At 30.1% G+C, this 23,294-nt stretch overlaps 1 protein-coding gene across 1 annotated transcript; it reads right to left on the reverse strand.

Annotated features, from left to right (window-relative positions):
* Nucleotides 1-14,472: 14,472 nt before the first annotated feature.
* On the reverse strand, nt 14,473-15,730 carry LOC125864866 (probable pectinesterase 56). Its single transcript, XM_049544961.1, has 3 exons — nt 15,706-15,730; nt 15,234-15,554; nt 14,473-15,158 (listed from the first exon to the last, which is right to left on the reverse strand). Exons 1-3 carry the CDS (start codon nt 15,728-15,730, stop codon nt 14,473-14,475), a joined length of 1,032 nt encoding a protein of 343 aa, XP_049400918.1.
* Between the last annotated feature and the right edge of the window lie 7,564 nt (nt 15,731-23,294).

Genomic DNA, 23,294 nt, shown 5'->3' on the forward strand with positions numbered 1-23,294 from the left:
TTTATGTTTTAAGTGTTTGTGTCTAAACGATTGTACTGACACAGTGATCCTATTTTTTTATGGAGTGGCACCGTTTGGAGGCCATTCAGAAGGGAAAAGATAATATATTATGATTTAGAGTGTGCACAGTCGGCCTACAGGTAGGCTATAGCTTCCTTTCTGAATAGATTGAGATTGAATGCGTAAATTTATGATGATTAATGTTAATTGGAGGCGGGTATCTAGTTATTCTTGCTTTCCTTCTTAGAAACCATGTTTTAGGATTGATTTCCACTGTTTCGGGGGTAGTACCATGCTATTTGGGATTTTATGTGTGTTACCGCATGCTATTGTGAATTACTTGCGTTGTTACATGTTATTTGGAGCCTGTTTGGCCTTAGTCTAGGGTAAACTACTGTTGTCTTAGACTCGCAAGCCTTATAGCCTTGTTATCGCCTCTAACATCGTTTCAGATGGACTAGATCCTTGTAGACTAGAAAGAAGACTTGATTCTGGTAGTATGATTAACCTTACCTTAGGTGATTTCATAGCTTTGTAGACTTTCTGTCTTCTCTCCCTAGCTAAGTGGCTCCGGTATGTTACCGGAGGTTTTGTGATTTTGTAATGACTTGGGATCGGAATGTCCTAGGCTTAGAGCCCTCTGTTGATACTTGTAGGTGGACGTCGTTCCACGATAACTTAGTCTTGATATTGGAATCCTCTTCGGAGTCAACACACAGTTTTGTCACCTTTGCTAGCTAGGTTGGGAGTTGACTGGACACTACGATTATTTCCAGTTCGAGGTCATTATCTTCCGTCCGAGGATGATGTTGACAGTTTGTGACCTTTATTCCCAGTACAAGGCTAAAGTGTTACGGTTCGAGGTCGTCACCTCTAGTTAGAGGCCATCACATAGCGTTCGAGGCCCGGAGTACATTTATAGGAGCTGGATTGAGGAACTTCACTCTTGTAGTCTTAGCTACCTTATGTACATGTTGGGTTTATGGGGTCCGTTTGGGCTTTATTTAAACTTTTGCACGAGTGTTTCTTCTGGACTTATGGGGTCCAGTTAGGTTTGGTTTAGCTGTACTTAGGTTTACTTTAGGTATGCTCGTGTACTTTTTTTATATCCGCTTGGACCTCTGTTTGTGTCTAGATTCTATCTTTTCTGATTGTTTTTACCTTTCTTGGTCAGTCGACCTATGATGCCTACTGAGTACCTTTTGTGCTACACTCTGCATCGTTTGTATGGGTGAGCACTTGGCATCTTGGATCAGCCTATCTCCATATGTATATATGTTCACTAGTCTTTTGCCTTTGATTGAGATGGCTTGTTGTGGTCCACTGTTAGGACTTGTATTTTTTTCATATTATACAACTTTGTATTCGTGACTACCAGATTCTAGGAGGCTTCTATTGTATATAGTTTTTTTGTTTTCTTCTGTTTCTATCTTTTCTTATTGTTAGTGTTATATTTAGTTAGTTCTACCCTTATACTCATTACTTGTCATTTTGGGTAAGGTTTGACTTACCTATTGGTGGGTTATAGTAGGTGTCATCTTGAGTTAGAAAGTCGGTCGCGACACAAATATTGTAGTTTTTTCTCATGAACTTTGATATTGTACTTGGGCTTTTAAGATATTAGGAATGTTTTCTTGTTTTCCTACCAAATATACTAGATATGAATTTTTGTATGTCCCAACAAAATTATTTAAATTTAGGAAAGGACAAGGCACAAATACCCCCTAGACTATGACTGAAATCCACAAGACACACTTTAACTAAACTAAGATCCTAGTACCACTTCAAACCCATTTTTTTTGTAATTTTGTACACTATTTTTGGCTTACGTCGCCTCCAAACATCTCCCACGCGACTCGAGTAAGTGAGAATCACAAAGTGTGCCACATAAGCTAAAAAAAAGTACACAAATACAAAAAAATGAGTTTGGGGGGTTGGGGGAGAGGTAAAGAACCTTAGTTTAGTTAATGTGTGTCTCTGTAATTTCGGTCATTGTCTAGAGAGGTACATGTGCCTTATCTCATTTAGGAATATTATTTTGAGACTAATTTTCATTGACCATCCATTTAATACCATATTACTTTTCATATTCGAAAATCAATTTGTTTTTCATACAAATAACCAAAATCAATCTCTCTCTCTCTCTCATAACACTCAGGGGAGGACCTACGTTGATCTTAGAAGGTTCACCCGAATCCCCTCGTCGAAAAATTACACTGTATATATAAGGAAGACTTCTGATTTTAAGCGTATAGATACTAAAATGAACCCCCCTCAACAACCAAAAGAGGAGCATGGCTCACTGGTAAGGGGGTTCATTTCTAAACCGCACGTTTCGAGTTCGATTCTTCGTGAGTGCAACAAGTTTTAACTTTTTTTGTTGCTTTGAAAAGGCTGAGATGGGCTCAGTTTTGGGCTTAGAATACCCGATAAAAGGTTCATTATTTTTTAATTCAATCTAAAATTATATTATTTTTGTTTTTTTTTTTAATTTTTCTTTTTATGTTATCTCTTTTTCTCAATTTATCTTTGTTTAAATTTGCTAGCCACATTTTTTATATTTTTGTCTTTTACTCTTCTTATTTATATTGCTCATTTTATTTCCACATAACTCTCTTCTCATGTACTAACTTAAAGAAACTCTTTGAAAAAATGATGTATTGTTATTAAATTTAAAATTGAATTAGAAAATTATTATATAAAATAAAGTAAATTAAGATTAATCGAATGGAAAAATTTAAAAGTTGTGAATATTCTTTTAATAAAATTTATTTAATTGAATTCTTTCTTAATGTTATTGTATCTCTTTCTTACTATTTTCAAGTCAATTCTAAAGAGATTAAAACTAAACTAAACTTATTTGATTGGTTCATAATTTGTTTTTTTAAACAAATGATTAACCTAGTAAATTGAATTAAATGAACTGAAAAAATCGACGATATCATTTATTTATCTTCGGAATATGCACTATAATATTAGTAACTCGATCTTTACACCTTTCTAAAGAATCTTGATGGTTTTTAAAGTAACATATGATTAAATGTGCACTAATTCAAAATTTAGAAAAAAATCTAAAAAGTAGAATACTGCAAAATAAAAGGAAAGACACTAGAAAATTTAAAAGCTCGATGGACCAGGGTAAAAGTAGAAAGAACATTAACACAACATGACAATATAAGTTAAATTTAGCGGATTAAAATTAAAATTTTCCTATCTTGTAACTTTTACGTGTTTACTTCTTTATACTTCGAACCCCCTCAACAAAAATTCTGAATCTGCCACTGTTAACACTCCATTGTTTTAGATTCTCCATACCAAATTTACTTTGGTTGTAGTGAATTTTGTATTTCAGTGGTTAAAGCTTGTGCATCTAAACAGGTCATTTGCACTTTTTCCTATTTTGATTTGGTCTTTAATTAGTTTTACTCTTTAGGGCTAATAATTAATTTTTTTTCCTTGCATTAAGTTTATATTTAGCATCATAGTATCTTACAAGTTATATTCCACACTCTTAAAGAGATTGTACCTGTTAGATATAAATTCGATTTTCTAGAGTAAAAATTTAAGATTAACTCATTTAAAGGTCAAATCGTGAAAGTAAATCCATCTAAACATGTTAAGTTTGAGATAATATCATAGATGGTTACTCAATTATAGACTCTTTTCTCAGAAAATCATTCAACTTTGGTTTTTAACTCAAAAATCACTCAACTATGAATATTTTGCTTCCAAAGTCACTCAACATGTTTAATTGATTTTTTAAATTAAAATTTATTGACATGATATTTTTTATCAAAACCAAAATATTAAGAATTAAATAAATATCTATTTAAACCATTTAATGCCCACCTATTTTATCCGTCCCATTAAAAATATAACAGTGACCCCTTTTATTTTACCTTTTCCTCCCAAAATTATTATCTTATGCGTTCTTTATTTCTTTTAGTTAAACAAATTAATTAAATTAAGAATTACATTTGTAAGAATATTTTTGGATAATATTAATCAATAATATAACTGAAGGTTTTGACTAGAACATTATAGTCCGTCGTGACGACATAATATTTTTGTAATGAAGCATAATTATTTTTAATATTATGTCTAATATTTTACTAGTAATTATTTAGAATATTATATCTTATATTTTACCAGTGACCAATAAATACTAATCATTTGATTTATATATAATTTTAGCTCCTAATTAATGATGTTAGCAACATATTATTGTAATAATTAAGCAATTACTAATTTGGTACTGGGAAAAATAAAGTGACATTAAGTTGAACTCAAAAGTTCAAAATTAAACCTATCAAATCATGCACCTCATTAGTTAATTAAAAAAAACGCACAAGTGATAAGGAAATAATTTTGGGGAAAATAAGTAAAATAAAAGGTTGAGTGACTTCCTGAGAAAAACATCTTATAGTTAAGTGACTTTTGAGTTAAAAAAACAAAATTGAGTGACTTTCTCTGAAAAGAGTTCATAGTTGAGTGATTTTTGAGTTAAAAATCAAAGTTGAGTGACTTTCTGAGAAAAGAAGTCATAGTTGAGTGACCATCTGAGATATTCACTACAAAAAAAATGCTCAATTTGTAACAGTTTATTTGTGGAAGGTTTAAAAACCTATTCTATTACTTTATTTTGTGACGTTTGTTTTAAACCCTACTAAATAAATCTTTTTGTGACAATTATATTAAGGAGGTTTGGAAATCGCCACAATTTCATAATTTGTGGCGATTATTAACTCCCATAAATTTGTAAATTCATTAATTTTAGAAAATATATCCTTTTTATAGATCTTTTATTTTTGATATATTATAAAATATTCATATTTTATGATTTATGACAAATAGTAATAAAATTTAACTAACACAATATATGTATACACAATGACACAAATATACATCGTTCTCTTTCTATACTTTATATATATATAGATTATTATTATTATTATTATTATTATTATTATTATTATTATTATTATTATTATTATTATTAACGTACTATCAAAATATTCCTTTTCTACTTTGTCTATTCAACTTCTTTTTAGTGCTTTATTTTTATACATTACTACTTTATATTAAATTTTGACAACAAAATTTATTTTGAAAATTTAGTCTAAATGTGTAATTATACTTGTGCAATATAACAATACATTTACAATTATATCTGATAAAAATAAATAATTGTAATAACTATATTGTGCAATTACTAAACTATGTAACTACTACCTATTAATTGCACTAATTTTAATTTTTATGGCCAAACACGCATTACTAAGTATGATTTTTTGCTAGATCATTTTGCGTTAATGAGTTAAATATAATTTGAATTCTACTTTTAGTTTTTATTTCTTTGAGTAAATTTACGTATTTTAAAATAAAATATAGATGTCTTATCAATTGTTATATTTATTATATTTATGTGTGTGTGCATTTTATTTTATTTAAGCTCTTATAATATTTGATTTTCAAGATAAAATATTTTAATTACTAATTACTAGTTATTAGTAGCTATAAGGAAACTTTTAACGTAATTAGTCTAACCAAAATCCTAAAAGGCTTACCTTTTCTCCCACAAAATTAAAAATTTCAAGAACTAAAATTCCCTCCCAAAAATTTTTGAAACCAAAACAAATAGAAATTCCCCCTTCCCACTACAAAATAAACTCCCACATTTCTGTCCCATTTCCCAACTTCCACAATTCGGTAACTCTTAAAATGCTCTCTCCTTTTTTTTTTTTTTTTACCTTAGTTTGTTCTTTTGTTCAATCAGAATTTTGTGTGTGCATGTATAAATTTTTTTAATTGACTTTCTTTGTAGGTTTTATGAAGTGATTCTCAGAGCAATAAGTGTGTACAACATGCGGATTTGATCATAATATTTTTGTGAATATAAAGGTAATTCTCTATCACATGAATTTTAGAATTCACACTAAAATTTGAGATTTATATATATTTTTTTATTTGAAAATAAATATGTACTATGTAAGTTGCTAAATTTAATGTAGCCATACTTTTATATATTTCAGGATATATATATATGAATTATTTATGGTTTTGAAGCTTTCAACCTAGTGATGATGAAGATCGAGCTTACTTCACCTTGAAAAAAAAAATAATGGCACCAATTCAAGTCACCAAATAACTGCATAGTACTTCTTTTTAATATTTTTTTGATATGGAACTATTTTATATTTTAAGTTGTAACACTCAAGTTGCTATACATGAGTTTTTATTACAGATTTGTATAATGTAATATGATTTACATTAAATATTTAGAAAGTATTTATATGCATTATTACAAAGGCTTGATGTAAAATATGTTTTTTTTTTATAGAAATTTAACTTTGTGGCGGTCACAAACCTCCACAAATTAGATTTTGTGAATATTCATATCATTTCGGGGCAATTTTAAATCCATGCTAACATATTTTTTTAAAAAGATTAAAAGAATATGGTGGAGGTTATAAACTGTCACAAATTGATTTAAAAAAACCTCCACAAATTAAAAAGTGATTTTGTGGCGATCGTCATGGAGGTTTCTCAAAACCGTCACAAATATGCTCGTGGCAAAGGTAATTGTAGCATTTTTTAAAACCGTCGCAATTCTTATTGTGAGGGTCAAAAACTGCCTCAAATTGACAAATTAACCCCCATAAATTGAGTATTTTTTTGTAGTTATCTCTGTTAAGTTTGGGTTGTCTCACCGATCAATATGAGTTGCTTCGTTTTGACAGGTTAGTTTGGATTTGTGCCCAAATCAGCCCATTTGTATTTACCTCTCGTCCAACTCATTAAATTTGGGTGATTCAAATGAATTTGGACAGATTTTACTACTCATAAGTTCTTAGTGGCACAATCAATAGTGAAAATTTTGTAATTGACATATATATGACTAATAATTTCAAGTTATGACAGTATAATACTTTTTCAAGTTGTAACAAAAAAAATTGCAAGTTCTAACAGTTTATTGAAATAAAAAAAATGTTTTAAAATTACATTAGAAATTAATTTGTTTGAAAAAAAGAGAGGTAAAAAACGGATAAAGTTGTGGCAATTAATTTGAATTGATTAATGATAATTAATATGTGCATAAAATTAGGAGATTGAATAAAAAAGAAATATTTGTGTTCCATTTTTAACTCCAATCAATTAAGTTTAGTTCAAAAACAGATTTTCTCCTTTTATTCAAACGTTTCTCTCTCCTGTCGATTATTTCTGGAATATTTCTTCACTCACAACTAGTTTCATTTCGTTTTTATTCAATAATCTTCATTTTGTTGTAATGGACGGCTTCTTATCAATATTAATAAAGCATAGTGGTAGATATGATCCTTCAGGTTAGTGATCTTTGTAATTTTTTATTTTTATTGTTATACTACTCAAATGTTAAAAAAATTAAGAACAATGATGCTAAAAAATAAATTTTCAGATTTTGTTTTGTCTATAACAGAATTTGATTATGACTCTTTTGTATGAACATTTTTTTTTTTTTTGAGATTACATAATATAAGTTTGATTTTGGTATGATTTTTTTTTTAATTCAAGGTTTCTGGTAAAAATAAAATACATAAAATTTATCTGTAATTGGTATAATGTTTATACCATGTTTAACAGAATTTGATTATGTCAGATTTTTTGCTGTGTATAATAATTTAGTTATGCTGTTTTTTTAAAATGTATAATGTTATATTTTGCTATGAACATTGAATTTGTTCGTTATTTGTCTGACCCATTTTTTATTTTTTGGTATGTTTCTAATTAAAAAAATTAATTTTTTTTTTGAAATTTGTATACTATTAATACCAGACATGTATGGCAATCGATAAATTGTATACTACTAATTTGTGAATGAATACTGATTAAAAATGTTTATAACTAAATTTGTTCATTCTTTGTATGAACCATTATTAATTTTTTGGTATGAATTCGGTTTAAAAATTGACGTAAATTTTGTATGAAATTGATATAATAGTAAAATCAAACTTGTATGAAAATTTATAGTTTTTATGACACAAAAATGGTATGATTTTATTTTATTTTTGGCATTATATTGGTATGAAATTGTGTGCATAATAGTGGGATGAAATTGGTATACTATTTATTTAATAAAAGACAATTACTAGTTATAAATTATATGATTTTGTATTCTTTTTTGGCATGAATCTTGTGTGAATCAGTGTTTACTTTTGGTATGAAATAGGTATAGAAAGTATGCATAAAATGGTATGAAATTCGTATACTGATATAACATATGTATAAAAGTTATTTGTACTTTTGTATCCTGTAATATCGACACAATAATTTATGATGGAATAGAAAAATATGCAATTCAAAAAAATTTGTAACATAAATTATTGTCATCTGGTTCAAAAAGACTGTAGGGAGACCACAACTTGAACGCTGGAAAAGGTTTGCAGGTCTAAGGTTACGTACAATACATGTCGTCGGGAGGGACACAACATGAAGACATGTTCAAATTACCCTGCAAAAAAAAAAGACATGATTTATTTTTATTTTTATTTTTATTTGGTTGTTTTATTGTGACAAACTCGTGTTTTGATTTACTTTGTCTTTTAAGTTAATGACGTATATATTCAGAACACTTATTATGTGTACTAATTAAACATTTGTGTATTCGGTGTTTTTTTAATGTATAGTCAAAAATTAGGTAATGTTGGTATGCAATTGATATCAACTGAAAAAATTAAGTCAAATCTTAGTATGAAATTGGTATACATTTGGTACCAAACTGATAACCCAGTGGTAAAATTGAAAAAATAACATGTAATTGAGATTTCAACCGAAATAGTCAACCTAAAACTAGTTAATGTTGTATTAAATTTGTATACATTTGGTATGAACTGATATTCCATTGGAAAATTTGAAAAAAACAACATGTAATTGAGATTTCAACTAAATTAGTAAGCCTAAAACAAGTTAATTTTGTACCTAATTGGTATACATTTGGTATCAAACTCATATCCCATTGGAAAAATTGAAAAACAACATGTAATTGAGATTTCAACTGAATTAGTCAGCCTAAAACAAGTTAATTTTGTATTCAATTGGTATACATTTGGTATCCAACTGATATCCCATTAGAAAAATTGAAAAACCAACATGTAATTGAGATTTCAACTAAATTAGTCAGCCTAAAACTAGTTAATGTTGTATCCAATTGGTATACATTTGGTATCCAACTGATATCCCATTGGAAAAATTGAAAATCCAACATGTAATTGAGATTTCAACAAAATCAGACAACCTAAAACAAGTTAATGTTATATCCAATTGGTATCCAACATATATCCCACTGAAAAATTAAAAAAAACAAAATGTAATTGATATTTCAACCAAATTAGACAATCTAAAATAAGTTAATGTTGTATCCAATTTGTATATACATGATATCCAACTTGAAATTTTAGAACAAAGACTAAAATTAAAAATGTATGAAATTGATATCCAACTGGTATAAATTTGGGAAGAATAAATCTGACAATGTAAAACAATCCATATTATATATTGTTGTCAAAAACTATAGCAAAAGAAAGATACATCATCCAAAATCAAAACATGTAATAATTAAAAGTCTAAACTCCATTCAAATATTTTAAAGTTCATTTCCTTGGTCTTGGTGTAGGATAATTGATAGTATCCTAAGCATGTTCTTTTGCTTTGCTGGATCCACCAAATTTGCTAGCAACCATTCCAGTTACTTCACTCTCACTAGTTGTGCCATCAGCGTTCTTGCTTCTTCCATACTGCCACATGATTGTGGCGTACCTTTTACGGTGGTACTTTGCATCAATGTCAATTAGACCCATATAAAAAACTCCATTGCTAATATATATATTTAGCAAAGAGACATGCGTACAATCCATAATCGCTGAAAAAACATTGAAGAAAAATATTGAGAAGAAAAGTGAATTACTTATTATGAACAAAACACAATAAGATATGAATACATACTTTGAGCTTGGATCCTGTTGAGACACATTCTTTATAAATACAACTTTAAGCTTGGATTGAGGCTTGTCAACATATGCAGGTAGTTTATTGAAATAGAGGTCCAGTCTTTTACCATAAAATTTTGTGCTAGCTAAAGACAGTGGTCTAATTGTGGCAAGTTTATCAACTGCTTTCTCCACATTTCTCGTGTGTAGATCTCCTCCCATCATTGAATCATATACATGTGGAAGAGTTCTGCTGATTTTCTTTTTGAATGAAGAAGACGAACGTTGAAGAAGGTGAAAGAGACAAAGTTAGTTCTCTGTAAAAGAGGAACGTGAGGGTGGGGGTGTGGGGTTTGCGTGTGGGTAAAAGCGGAAGATGGGGATGTGGGTGGGTGGGTGGGGGGTAGCCGTGTGAAAACTGAAAAAAAATCCCTAAAATGGTGTAAGAGATAATAACAATTGATTCTCCAATATTAATGTTATCCCTAAAATAGTGTAAGAGATAATGACAATTGATTCTTTAATTTTAATGTATTTATCTTACTGACTAATTATAATGTAATTATAAAAATAATAACTAATTAATAAAATAAAAGAAAATAAATCATAGATTAAAAATAATCTGTTAATACTTGTAATTAAAATGTTATAAGTAGTAATATAAAAAAAAGTACATCTAAAGGTTGTAATATTAAGCCTTAAATAGATATTGTCACGCCTTGAGCCTACACCCTGGACGTGGCCGGCACTCGAGAACCATTGCTGGCCCCAAGAGAACCCTTGGCTTGGCTTACTTACTCAGTGGAAGACTATATGCAATAAGAAAGGAATTCAAATGCCAAACAACTTAACTGTCTCAAATTGAACTCATAATGTTTTGAAAATAAACACTTAACTTAGCCAAAATGGTAACTCAAATCAAAACATAAGTCAATAACAAAATGATGACGAATGAACTAACATCTGACTGACTATTTATGAAGCCTCTAAAACAACTGAGATGGATGTCGAGACAGGCCCACGACATCCTAATGAACTATCTACTACTGAAAGTAAACAAAAAGGATCCTCCGGAATGCAAAGAGGCTCACTAATAGACTCTGAACTGCTCACTGGATCAACGATGTGCTAGATGCCGATCCTAGCTACCTGCGTCTCATCATAATAAGATGCAGGCCAACTGGCATCAATACATTGAATGTACGAGTATACGAGTTGGAATGCTAAACACAACTTAAGCTTGACAAGAAACTGAAAGGAAACTGAAGAACTTACTTGGCTTAACTCAACTCAACATAACTGAACTCATTTCAATATAAAGTAGTTTTAAAATAAGTGCAATATAAAGAAAAGTTGTTTAAAATATGATGTCAACTCTGGGCGTATGCAAATATACACTAAAACTCTGAAATGTATGTAAAAATACAAATAGACTAATGTATATAAAAATACAAAATACTGTTGTGGGAGTTTCTCTAACCAACAACCATCACATAAGAGCTATTGTGATGATACATCGATCTCCCCCACGCTGCCAGCACATCCTATACCCTGCCAGGGTTATAGGACCTAACTTACTAAGTAGATCCACTAGTCTATGCGAAAATGATTCATCTAAAAAGTATGACCCTTTTCTACCCATGATGGCTACAAGGTTTATGGAGATGTGAGTTATCTGAACTCAAGCTCGTCCTCATATCGGTGCTCAATAATACTCATAAAATATGATACTAGCTCTTTATGTTTAAAACATACTTCTTTCTGTGATTTGAGATAATTGTTCAAAACTTAGCTCAAATGCTATCTTGGAAATCAAAGTTTCCCCTCTTGCTTAACTATGAAAGCATTTACTCTTTTCTGAAAACTAGCTCAAAGGCTCTTTGGAAATCAAGGTTTTCCTTTCTTGTTTAAATGTGAAAACATTTTAAACCCTTTGGGAATATATAGTCCCCATATACTTTTGAAGAAATCAACTTCAAGCTTTACTTTTTAGTCTTTACTCAACTCAAAACTTAAGTCTCAAAACAAGGTTAAAACGTTTGCAAAAGACTTTTGGAAAACTTTACGAACTTCTCTTAACTTGACTCTTGACTTTGATCTTAACTGCTCTTGACTTGACTCTTTACTAGTCCTTGAATTGAATTATGGATTCAAGGATCGCGATTTGTGATATGAAAGATCTCATGATGTTTAGGAATGAATTTAGATAGCTAAACATGAGAAAAAGACCGAAAATCAGTATCTGAGGGTACGTCCGCGTCGTGGAGAAGCATTTAAAATTTAGTTTCGAAAATGACTTTTGAGGCAGAAGACTCCATGAAGGCTCCACGATGCAAAACAAAAATTCTCAAATCTAGGGAATGACTCCGCGACGCAAAGGCAGTGTCAAATTTCGACCGACGAAATTTCTTCTTCATTTTCCAGCTCTAAACCCTCTAAACTCCATGGGTTCTTTCACCAATTACTTAGAATCGATTAAATGTTCAAAGTACATCAGATTCTACTCAAAGTCAAACCTAAAACTACAGATTCGGATCAATCAACTCCTCAACGAATTCAACGAAACAAGAATTTAATGGAACTTCAACAAACCCATCAAGAACTCAATTTCTAAGCTTTCAAGAACTTAAATTCACTTAAATAAATCATGGTTGGCGCATGGGTGAATTAACCCAACGCTATGTGATCTCATATACCTTGTAGGGATCACCCCTGACGAAATCCACACGCTAAATCTCGACGATCTTGACGAATCTTGAACGTTCTTCTCCTTTCTCTTCTTTTCTCTTCTCTCAAAACCCTAACTTTTTTTTTCCAAAAGCGTAAACTAACTAAGTTCAGTTTAGACCCCTAAGTAATTACCAAAAGTGAATCAAAATGAAAGGGTAAGGAAAAGACCAAACTACCCTTCAAAAATCTGGATTTGGACTTTCCTTAATCCAACAGCCCAACTTCCAAAGGGCATAACTTACTCATACAAACTCGGAATCGCACAAACTCGGCGGCGTTGGAAAGATCATTCCAAGAACTTTCTAACCATATCTGAAAGTACACCTAACTAATCCTGATCTAGGAGTTATGGCCGTTTGAAGTTGACCAAAAACTCACTTTTCCTAACCTAAACAAATTTTCAGATTTTCAATTCTTTCCAAAAATGACTATTTCCAATTCTTAGCTTCTTCCTATCTATTTCAAATTGAGAGATGTTACAGCTATGTGGGGTGATTTTTCCTAACCAATAAACGTATTTGAGGCACTTATTTTTATCAGTTATTACTTAATTGTGAAACTTTCGCATATAGCCATTATAATAAACTTAATTATGATCCATAGCTATAGTTTGCATATTTATGGACTGTAGCTACAGTTTAAGTTGTTTTGTTGGTATAATTCACAGATTTTTATAATTTGTAGGTTTGTATAATTTGCGGGTACATTTGTATAATTCAGTTATTTTTGTATAAACTCGAAATAACGAATATATACAATTACAAATATTAGAAGTGTAAACAGTTATACAAATTATATTATACAAATTCCAAATTATACAAAAATTATACAAATTATATTATATAAATTCCAAATTATACAAACGTGTGAATTATACAAAACAAAAACCCTGAGCTGCGTAATTATAGCTAAAAGTCATATACTTGGAATTGTCCATATATCTCATCTTGAGCCTCAACCTTGTACCCAGTAGCGGAACGAGAATTTCCATTAAGGGGATTAAAAAAAAATGGTGCCTAAGATTTGAACTTGAAACCTGAAGGTGAGTATTGAACCTCTCTACCACTAAACCAATCTCTAATTTTACATTAGAAGGTTCACAATCAAGGCATAAAAATTCTTTAAAATACCTTATATATACAATGTAATTTATTGTTGAGGGGGTTCGGGTGAACCCCTCGACTACCTCCAGGTCCGCCCTTACTTGTACCTATTGATCAACCTTTCCACTTTGAATTTGAACTAATTAAATATTTATTTGACAATCAGCTAAAAATATAAAATGGATACAATTCACTCACAGCTACATGAAATGATGGCATTTGACATATGGATCCAACTATATAGAATGTGAAACATGATAAAGAAAAAAAACAACTGGGGTTGAATATTATGCTTTCCTCCACTTAGCTCCGTCACTAGGGATCATTCCGTTACTAATCAAAGGTCTCGAGTCATATGAACGAAGAACCCTCAAGGCTCAGTGGAGATATACAATTACACTAGTTGCGAATTCAAATTAGTTAGTACTATCAAAATTGCTGATGGTTAATAAAGAGGGGGAAAAGTTACTAAAGGTACAAATTAAAGCAAAATGGGGAAAACAGAGTATGGGAAAGAAGTTCCAAGCAGTCAAATAGTTTGTTCCTTCATAAAACACATAGCTATTTCTTGTTTATCTGAAACATTTGTACCAAGAAAATTTGATGTAACAAGATAGGTACATATACTGACTATTTTTGTAATATGATAAGTAGAAGGAACACAACCCTAATATTGTTTAAGAAAAGTCTAAATAATATGGGATATTGGCGGGAATCCACTTGTCACCATTTATAAAATTTCTAACTGTGAAAGTTGATGCAATGTTCGGATCCATAGTGAGGGATGCCCATTTCACACGTTTCTGGGCAACAGCACATGGTCCTCTATTGTTGTACTCCAGATAATATGGACGACGACGAACAATGGATGTATTTCCAGGTTCAATCCATCCTCTAGGACTTATCAAGTGGTCAATGTAACTTTCCATGATCACTGTCCTAGAGAATATACCCCATGGTTGACCTAAATAGGTGGTGATGTTATCCATTTTCTCCAAATCTCGACTAGCCTTTATAGTGCAATTTTGAAGCACTATTCCAGTTGCATCTTTCTCAAACTCTCTCTTTTGTGCTATGATTGTGTTATACTGCATGGCCAATGGAATGTGTGCTTTAATTAAGCAGTTTTGGAATAGGGCCTTTGCGTCACCGCAAATGAAGTCTATCGTGCCATAGATTTCACAATCACGATAAAATTGATTGTTCATTTTGATAAATAGAGTATCTTGATACCCATCAAAGCGACATCTATAGAAAGAAGCCAAATCTGCTTCTACTCTTAATGCAACTGCTTGATACTTTCCTGGTCCAGCGTCGTTCCTAAAGGTGATGTCTTGGGCTGTGAAGCCACTCCCAAAAACCCCTACAAACAAAATAAGAACAAAGAATTAAAATTCATCAAAATTAATGAAATCCATAAGTATATAGAGAGACTTACCCACTGTTGCAGTGTCATAGGTTTTATTGCCGTTAACGAAGCTTCTATTACCCGTTATTATTGTAGTACTCATTCCTTCTCCGATCAATACTATATTCATCTTTTCTTCATCAACTTGAATGTATTCCCAATATGTACCTTGTTTAATCTTGATATAGTATGGTTGAACATTATTATTCGGGGCTGCTAGTATTGCTCCAGCTATAGTCTTGAAATCCCCGGTCCCATCTTGAGAAACAACAACGTTAGGTGTTTCAGCAATCAACTGACTTTGACAACATAAAACTATAGTTATAATAATAAGTAACGCCATTACGTTCCCTGCATTGAAAAAATAAAATAATTTGATCAGTTCAACAGCCTTAATGAAAACATATAGGTTGTAACTAGTACCCATTGCATAGAGATAGAATTATTTTTTTATAGTATGAATGAGTTACAACTACAATCTAGAGATATGAAGGAACGATACCGCAAACAGTATCTGAGATAACCATCACGAAGGTGAAGAAGAATAAAGAACTAAAACTTCGAGTCACTGGGAGGAGCAAGCCGCAAGCACTTGAAGCTTATTATGAATAAATGGATATTTCTTATCAATGTCTACTCTTACTACATAAAACAATAATAGCCATAATAATAATAATAATATTAATAATAATAATAATAATAATCTATAGAATTAGAGTAGTAAGTGCATTAATCGGGGTTCAATGTGAGTACCATACATTGAATGAGAAATAAAAAAAATACTAATTAGGCGGATAATATTTTGTTAAATTATGTAGTTTCAACTTTCAACTTACAACTTCTATAGTCATATTTGAGAGGAAAATTCTAATTAATTATTACAACATTGCTAAGGAATTCAAAGTTCAAATAGAATTCTGATCATTATTATCAGTCAAGATTTAATTCGTTACTTGTTGCTTTCAATTACCTTAGTTGACCCTGTTTTTAGTAAAGTATCTAAACACTCAACTCCAAATATTCAATAGAATAATAATAATAATAACATTCACATCTATGTATAATTATACATTATATGCATTTGTTTTTAGCCATGAAGAAATATTCTATTATTGGTCACATGAAAGTAAAATGACAAAACTGGCTAAAGAACACTATTGGTCACATGAAAGTAAAATGTCAAAACTACGAGAAAAATAATAAAATGGCCTCTTTTCTTTAGTACTAGATTTAAATGGTCCTTTTAAGTATCATTAGAGCAATTTTGATCATTTTACGAGTTAATATGGATAATATATATATAAAGATAAGGAGATTGTTTCTGTTAGATCTTCGACTCAAGTCGAGAGTATCAAGATCAATTAAAGAAAGTGAAAAAATGGAGTGGAAGGCCATATAGAATAAAATGGAGAAAATTACAATAACAGTGACCAATAATATGATAATCGAAGCAAATTAGACAATAAAAATAATAAAATACTATGAGAATAATAGTAATCCTTCCATATCATATCCTCCCTTCCCCCTTCTTCCTCTTAATTGTCTTACTAATACCAGTACTTATTAAGAATGGCTAGGACCATCACAAATGCCCCTAACAGCATCAATTCTATCATCATTATTACCATCACCACCATTAGCATGAATATCATCATTAACAAAAACAGACTCCAACAACATTGTCTTTTTTGCAGATACCACATTTATTATATGACGTTTCTGTAAAGTATGTTGGAAATGTTACTAAAAATATCTTCATCAAGAATATTTGTATGAAATTTACCAAAGCTTGAGGTGTGTCAGACACTGTTCTTAAGGCTATTTTATCCGATATGAATATATCCCCAAGATTCAACTAGCTCTTCTAGTATAAAACTAGTCACTATAATCTAACAAAGATTCATAGAAAATTAAAAAACTAGCACAATAGAGGAGAAGAAATAGCTCCAACCATCAAAATAAGAACAACGGAATATCAATAAGATTAATAGCTAATTAAGAGGGATAATGTCCAAGTGATGTTACAATTAGACAACTAACATTATAGACATTATGTTAGGAGAAAGGCCAAACAAGACTGTTAATGACATTTAATAGTCACTAAAAATATGTTAGAATAATTAAAATATTAAATATTCTCTAACAAGATATAATGAAATAAACCTAAACAATGATATGGTTACTTCTTTTTGAGGTATTAGAATTAGTTTTTCCAACAATCCCCTGCATATCTCAAAAATTTATATATAAAGGAATAGAATGAAATGAGAAGTTTTGTTGTGTTTTCACATATGCATCGTATTAGGTGTCCATCGTAAAATGTAAAGAAGAGTTTTGAGTAGAGTCTGAAGAGATGTTTCAAGATAGAGTAGAAGGAACTAAGTATTTTCCAAAGATATCATTTTTAAAGTGAGAAAAAAGAAACTATGATTTCTAAATGAGTTTATGAGTTTATGAGTTCAGAGATATTTCAGAGCATTAACTTTTTTAAAAGAATAGTTTGAGCAATTATCTCAAACCAGAGAAAGAGTGTTTTATACATTTGAGCATGAGTATGTATATATATATATATATATATATATATATATATATATATATATATTATTAAGAGTATTATTAAGCACCGATATGAGGATGAGTTCAAAAAACACAAAATCCTCATAAATCATGTCTTGCCAATATGGGTAAAAGATCATACTTTTTAGAAGAATCCTTATTGCTTAATGGATCCACTTAGTTGAGAGGTTCTATACCCCGACACGGTATAGAACAGTTCTGGCAATGTGAGTAAGACGTTGTATTATCACGTAGCTCATAGTGATGGTTGTCGGTTAAAGAATCTTCCAATAGATTTAAAGTGTATTTTAATATATCACTTCTTATGTTGAGTTCAGAGATGAGAAAATATTTTGTAAAGCTTTAAATGATTTAACTCATTTATTTCTTTACATTCAACTTGAATATATATATTTATCTATTATAGTCCTTTCTTTCAGTTGTTTCGCTACAACTATATTACATACCCGTACATTCAATGTAAGGATATCATTCGACTTGCATCATTTTTATGATAGAGATACATGTGTTTAGGATCATCAATAGGTGCGTCGTTGAGATCACTCTACACTCCAGCTAGCTTTTGGTGAGCCTCCGCTCATTCTGGAGGAATTCACATTTACTATCTAGTTAATATCTTTTAGATGTCGTGGGTCTTGTCCCGACATCCTTCTTTAATAATAGTGGCTTTATAGATAGACGGTCTAGGTGTATCTCAGTATTTACTCTCTTTGAGTTGTTTTACAAACTATAGTATTTCAATTGAGTATTTTCCAGATTTTATGAGATGATTATTTGAGTTTAACTGATTTAATTATGTTTTGATTCTATCATTGCTTGAGTAAGTCTTCTACTAAGTAGTCATCCAGGCTAAGGGTTCGCTTGAGGACCAACAATAGTTTCGAGTATCGGTCATGTCCAGGGTGTACGTTCGTGGCGTGACAGGATCGACACACCATATCCCTTCTTCTTAACGCCCCTCCCTCCACACGAACTGTCCCACCCCCAAATACTTTCTCAAAATTCTTTTTTTTTTGCTGCAAATCAACGTCAATCCTAGTCCTTTTTCGTTTTCACGTATTCCCACTTTCAAAATCTCAATTTTGTGCGTATTCTTTGGTGATAGTGGGTATTGAAAAATGAAAAACTTCATTGATAAGCTTAATGAAGCTTCAAAAATGGCGAATGGGTTTGTGAATTATGAAATAAATTTTAAAATTGTCATGTAGAGTTGTTGGGTTGTGTTAGTGAACCAATAGTATGAAATTCAAGTAGAATAGGTATGAATTTCACCCATTTGACATGAATTGGATGCTCAATTTGAGAGCAAAAAATGGAGAAAATAATGTTCAAAATTTCCAGCATACGCAGAAGTACGCCTTTTATTTTTATTTTATTGGTTTAATGTTTAATTTCTTATGTGTCATTAAAAATGACGTGGAATTTCATGTGTAAATGAGTGTACCACACGCACTGCATAGGATGAGAAAGATATTTAAAATATTATGTTTCAGTGATTTTAAGGGTTTAGTTGGTATAATCCTAAGTATAAGGGTCCAACTTACAAACGAAGCCAAGTACAAAAGCCTCCCAGATCATTCCACCTTTTCAAATATTTCAATCTATGGAAACAAACTTTTTACCATTCAAACAACAATGCCTAGTCCCATGCATGAGCAATATCAAGATGGAAGGAAATACAGTGAATAATCCATGGTTGCTCAGACCAACTAAAAAGTGTCACTTTTCACCAATGTCACAAAGCTTTCACATAATGCAACATCTTAATTATCTCTGGAACCAGGGACGGAGCTATAATGTTAAATGAGGGTTCGGACGAACCCACTGGCTTTTACATAGACCCTATATACATACTAAAAAATCATGTACAAATATATCTAAATATTGCGTGCGAATCCACATCAAGCTAAGGTGGGTGGCGCAGTGATAAGTCTGGGCAGCTCTGATTCTTTGGATGGGGGTTCGAGCCCCATTGGCAACTAAACTATTCAACTTTTTATTTAATTCAATTTTTCTAGATTTTTTATTTTGGATTAAAAATGTGCTTTGTGCCGATCTTTTACCCTCCTTTAATTCAATTTTTCTAAATTCTTTTCAAACAATAAAATAGAAAATTGATAATTGAAAATAATAAAAAAGTAGTGTCATACTCCAAAACAACATATGACTATTAATTTCAAAATAGATAATTGTAAGTAACAAAAATATAGTGTCATACTCTAAAACAACATCTCACTATTGATTTATTTTGAAGCATTCAATAAAACGTTAAACCCAATTTTATTTTATTTTTCAAAGTTAGGGTTCTAATTTTTACTACCTACTTCATTGCTACTGTTTGTTGTCAAAGTGCAGACATCTGCCCCGGTAAGTACTATTTACTCTTCTCAGCTTCTCCTCAGCTCTTCCTTTTTCTTTTCTTTTTTAATTTTTCTTTACATTGTATGACAATTTATTCAAAGATCTTATTTTTAATCTTTGATTTTAAGATTGTTCCATGTATTAATAATTGATTATATTAATTAAGTTATTATTTGCTTTTCGGAACTTCAACTTTCAAGGCAAGAGTGGCTCAAGGGTGAATCAAGTAAAACCTTCCCTTTAGGTCCCAACAATATTAATGGTGAATTTAATAATTTTAATTTTACTTAAAATAATATTGAGATTATAAAAAAAAATTCAAAAGTTATACTAAAATATAACACTTATCTACCTTTTACCAAATAATATTTTAGAACTTTGAAATAAATAACTCAAATCTTCATATTAACAAATGAAGTATTTGAAAGTGTACCAAATGATGCATCATTTCTGTTTTCAAAACATAATAACTTGTCGAGTGCAATTTTTATGATATGTTTATATGTTTGTGGATATATGTGTGTCTATGTTTGTAATTTAACAATTGATATATTAGACTAATATGTTGTTCTGTTTTAAAATTTAGAATCCACAAATATCAAATCCTGGCTTCGCCTCTGTCTGGAACCATCTAAGCATGCTGAGACATCATCAACAGTTATAACACAATGAACCATTACATCATGATACAAAAAATGTCTAAAACTTGTATTAGTTAACAAAAGACTTTGGCATCCTAAATTTATTCTAATAATTTAGATACTCTATAAACACAAACATGTAATATCATAATATACTTAATTTCATCTCAAGTTTTATACTTGAAAATATTTAAAAAGTAAAATTAAAACATTGTGTCCTCTTAATATGAAATAAATTTAAAAGCATAATTCTAACGTACCATAAATCACATCATGAATTAATCAAATAAGCATAGCTATCTACATTTTCATCAATCACTTAAAAATATTAAGAGCAAACAAAATCAAACTCATTATCCACCGAAATGTTATAATTTTTATTAACATCTTATCAAATTCAAATAAGATCTTCATTCAATCTTTTCTCACAATTTCATAGAAATCAACTTGCACAAATATTAATATCAAGTAACCACCTAAGATAATACCAATAGTTTCATATGTGAGTTTAATAAGAATAACATATCTCATTCTAAGAACTTATACAGTTCTAGAATCACCAACACATATAAATATTCTTCTTCTCCAATTTGGGTGTAGAACACAAAATAATCTAGGTACCACCAAAGTCTAACACTCCATCTTTCACAAATTAGCTACAAGAGAATCTTGAGGAATGACCACGTAAATCTATCATCCATTTAATCAATTCTATTTTCACTTAGCGGAATTATCATTTCTCTTAATCGTCTTTAACATTAAGGGGTATATTGACAATTTTCACATATAAATATATATTAAAATTATAGGGATATAGTATCGTCACATACCTTATTAATATGAATGCAAAAGGCTTCACCTCGCATTGAAGTTACACAACTCTCCTTCACACAACCCCCCACAAATATGTGTAGTAATTGATTTTCTGTACGAATAAAGTTTAAAATTATTCGTAAGAATGTTGGAAATATTATGAGAACTATTTTCATCACATATATATGTGTGGAATTCATCAAAGCTTGAAGTGTGTTCACTGTCCTTAAAGATATTTCACTATGTGTGTATCTTTCATGATTCAACAAGCTCTTCTGATATAAAACTAAGAGTCAGAATCTAACAAAGATTCAATAAGAATGAAACACAATAGAGGAGAATAAATTTGTGTTCTTGGTATTTTTTTTCTCTCCAACAAGAATAGACCTTTTAGTATTTATAGATGAAAGATGATAGCATAATTTGGTTAAAGAGATCCAACCATCAAAATTAAAATAAAGGATTATCAATAAGATTAACGGCTAATTAAGAGGAATAATGTCCAAATAATATATCTGTTACAATTAGGAAAGTAATGATATAGACATTATGTTAGGAGAAAGGTCAAATAAGACTGATAAGGACATTTAATAGTCATTAAAAATATGTTAGAAATTTAGAATAATTAACGTATTAAATATTCATTAACAAGATATAATGAAATGAATTTAGACAATGATATGAATATTTTTTTTTGAGATACTAGAATTATTTTTCCAACAAAGTAATTAACCATAATTCATTTGAAAAAAAAAAAAAAAAGCAGATGTCTCCATTGATTTATCGATTTTTTAGGTCCTGTATTATGGAATTGAACCCTAATACTTATTGTGACATAGAACAATTCTACTACTAGATCTTACAAACTTTCTAATAAAATACTTTCATTATTATTGTTTATAATCCTCCTATTTTTCTAAATAAATAATCAATTGGGAATCTGTTAGTTTCACTAAAAAACTAAAAGAATATTTAATTTATTCCATCCATTTTCTTTAAAAATAAAACTCATTGATAGACAGATGGACTCGTGGATTCTTAATCTTTTTTTTTAGAACTTAGAGACTGTCTAATCGGGTATTACATTATATTATACATGATTAACATATTTGCATTGTTACATTAATAATTTCATGGATAAGAATATTGGATTCAATCTTTTTGTTTTTGGCATTGGATTCAATCTTAATGAAAACAAATAGTTAATTGCATATACACGTTTGTTTTGTAATTTAAATTTAATAGAGAAAAAAAGATATATCTAATTAATATAAGAGATTGGTGAAAAATGTCATTTTTTACTACTCCTTTCCTAGATAACTAAATGTCATTTTCATTTTATTGAATTTTTCTACAACTTGAACAATTACTTACAGAATTACTATGCAATTGTGGGAACATTTTAATTCATAGTTTAATTACAGTATTGCTTCCTAACTATGTATATTTTCTTATTCAGAGGGAATCAGCTCGTGAGCTCTATGAAATTTTCTTTTGATGAAAATACAATCTTGTACTTCATTTCTTTTTAAATGATATTTTAGCTTTTTAAATGTTCTCCAAAATAAGTGACTTTTTTAAAGATATTAAAAGGATATTATTTTTATTTTTTCTTCAAAGTTAATCTTACCCAAAATGCACAAGATTTTTTTATTTTTTTTAAATATAGAAGTTTGAAATATGGGAGACAGTTGTATCA

The sequence above is a fragment of the Solanum stenotomum genome, chromosome 5, assembly GCF_019186545.1.
Source record: "Solanum stenotomum isolate F172 chromosome 5, ASM1918654v1, whole genome shotgun sequence".
In the NCBI taxonomy this organism is placed as follows: Eukaryota; Viridiplantae; Streptophyta; class Magnoliopsida; order Solanales; family Solanaceae; genus Solanum; species Solanum stenotomum.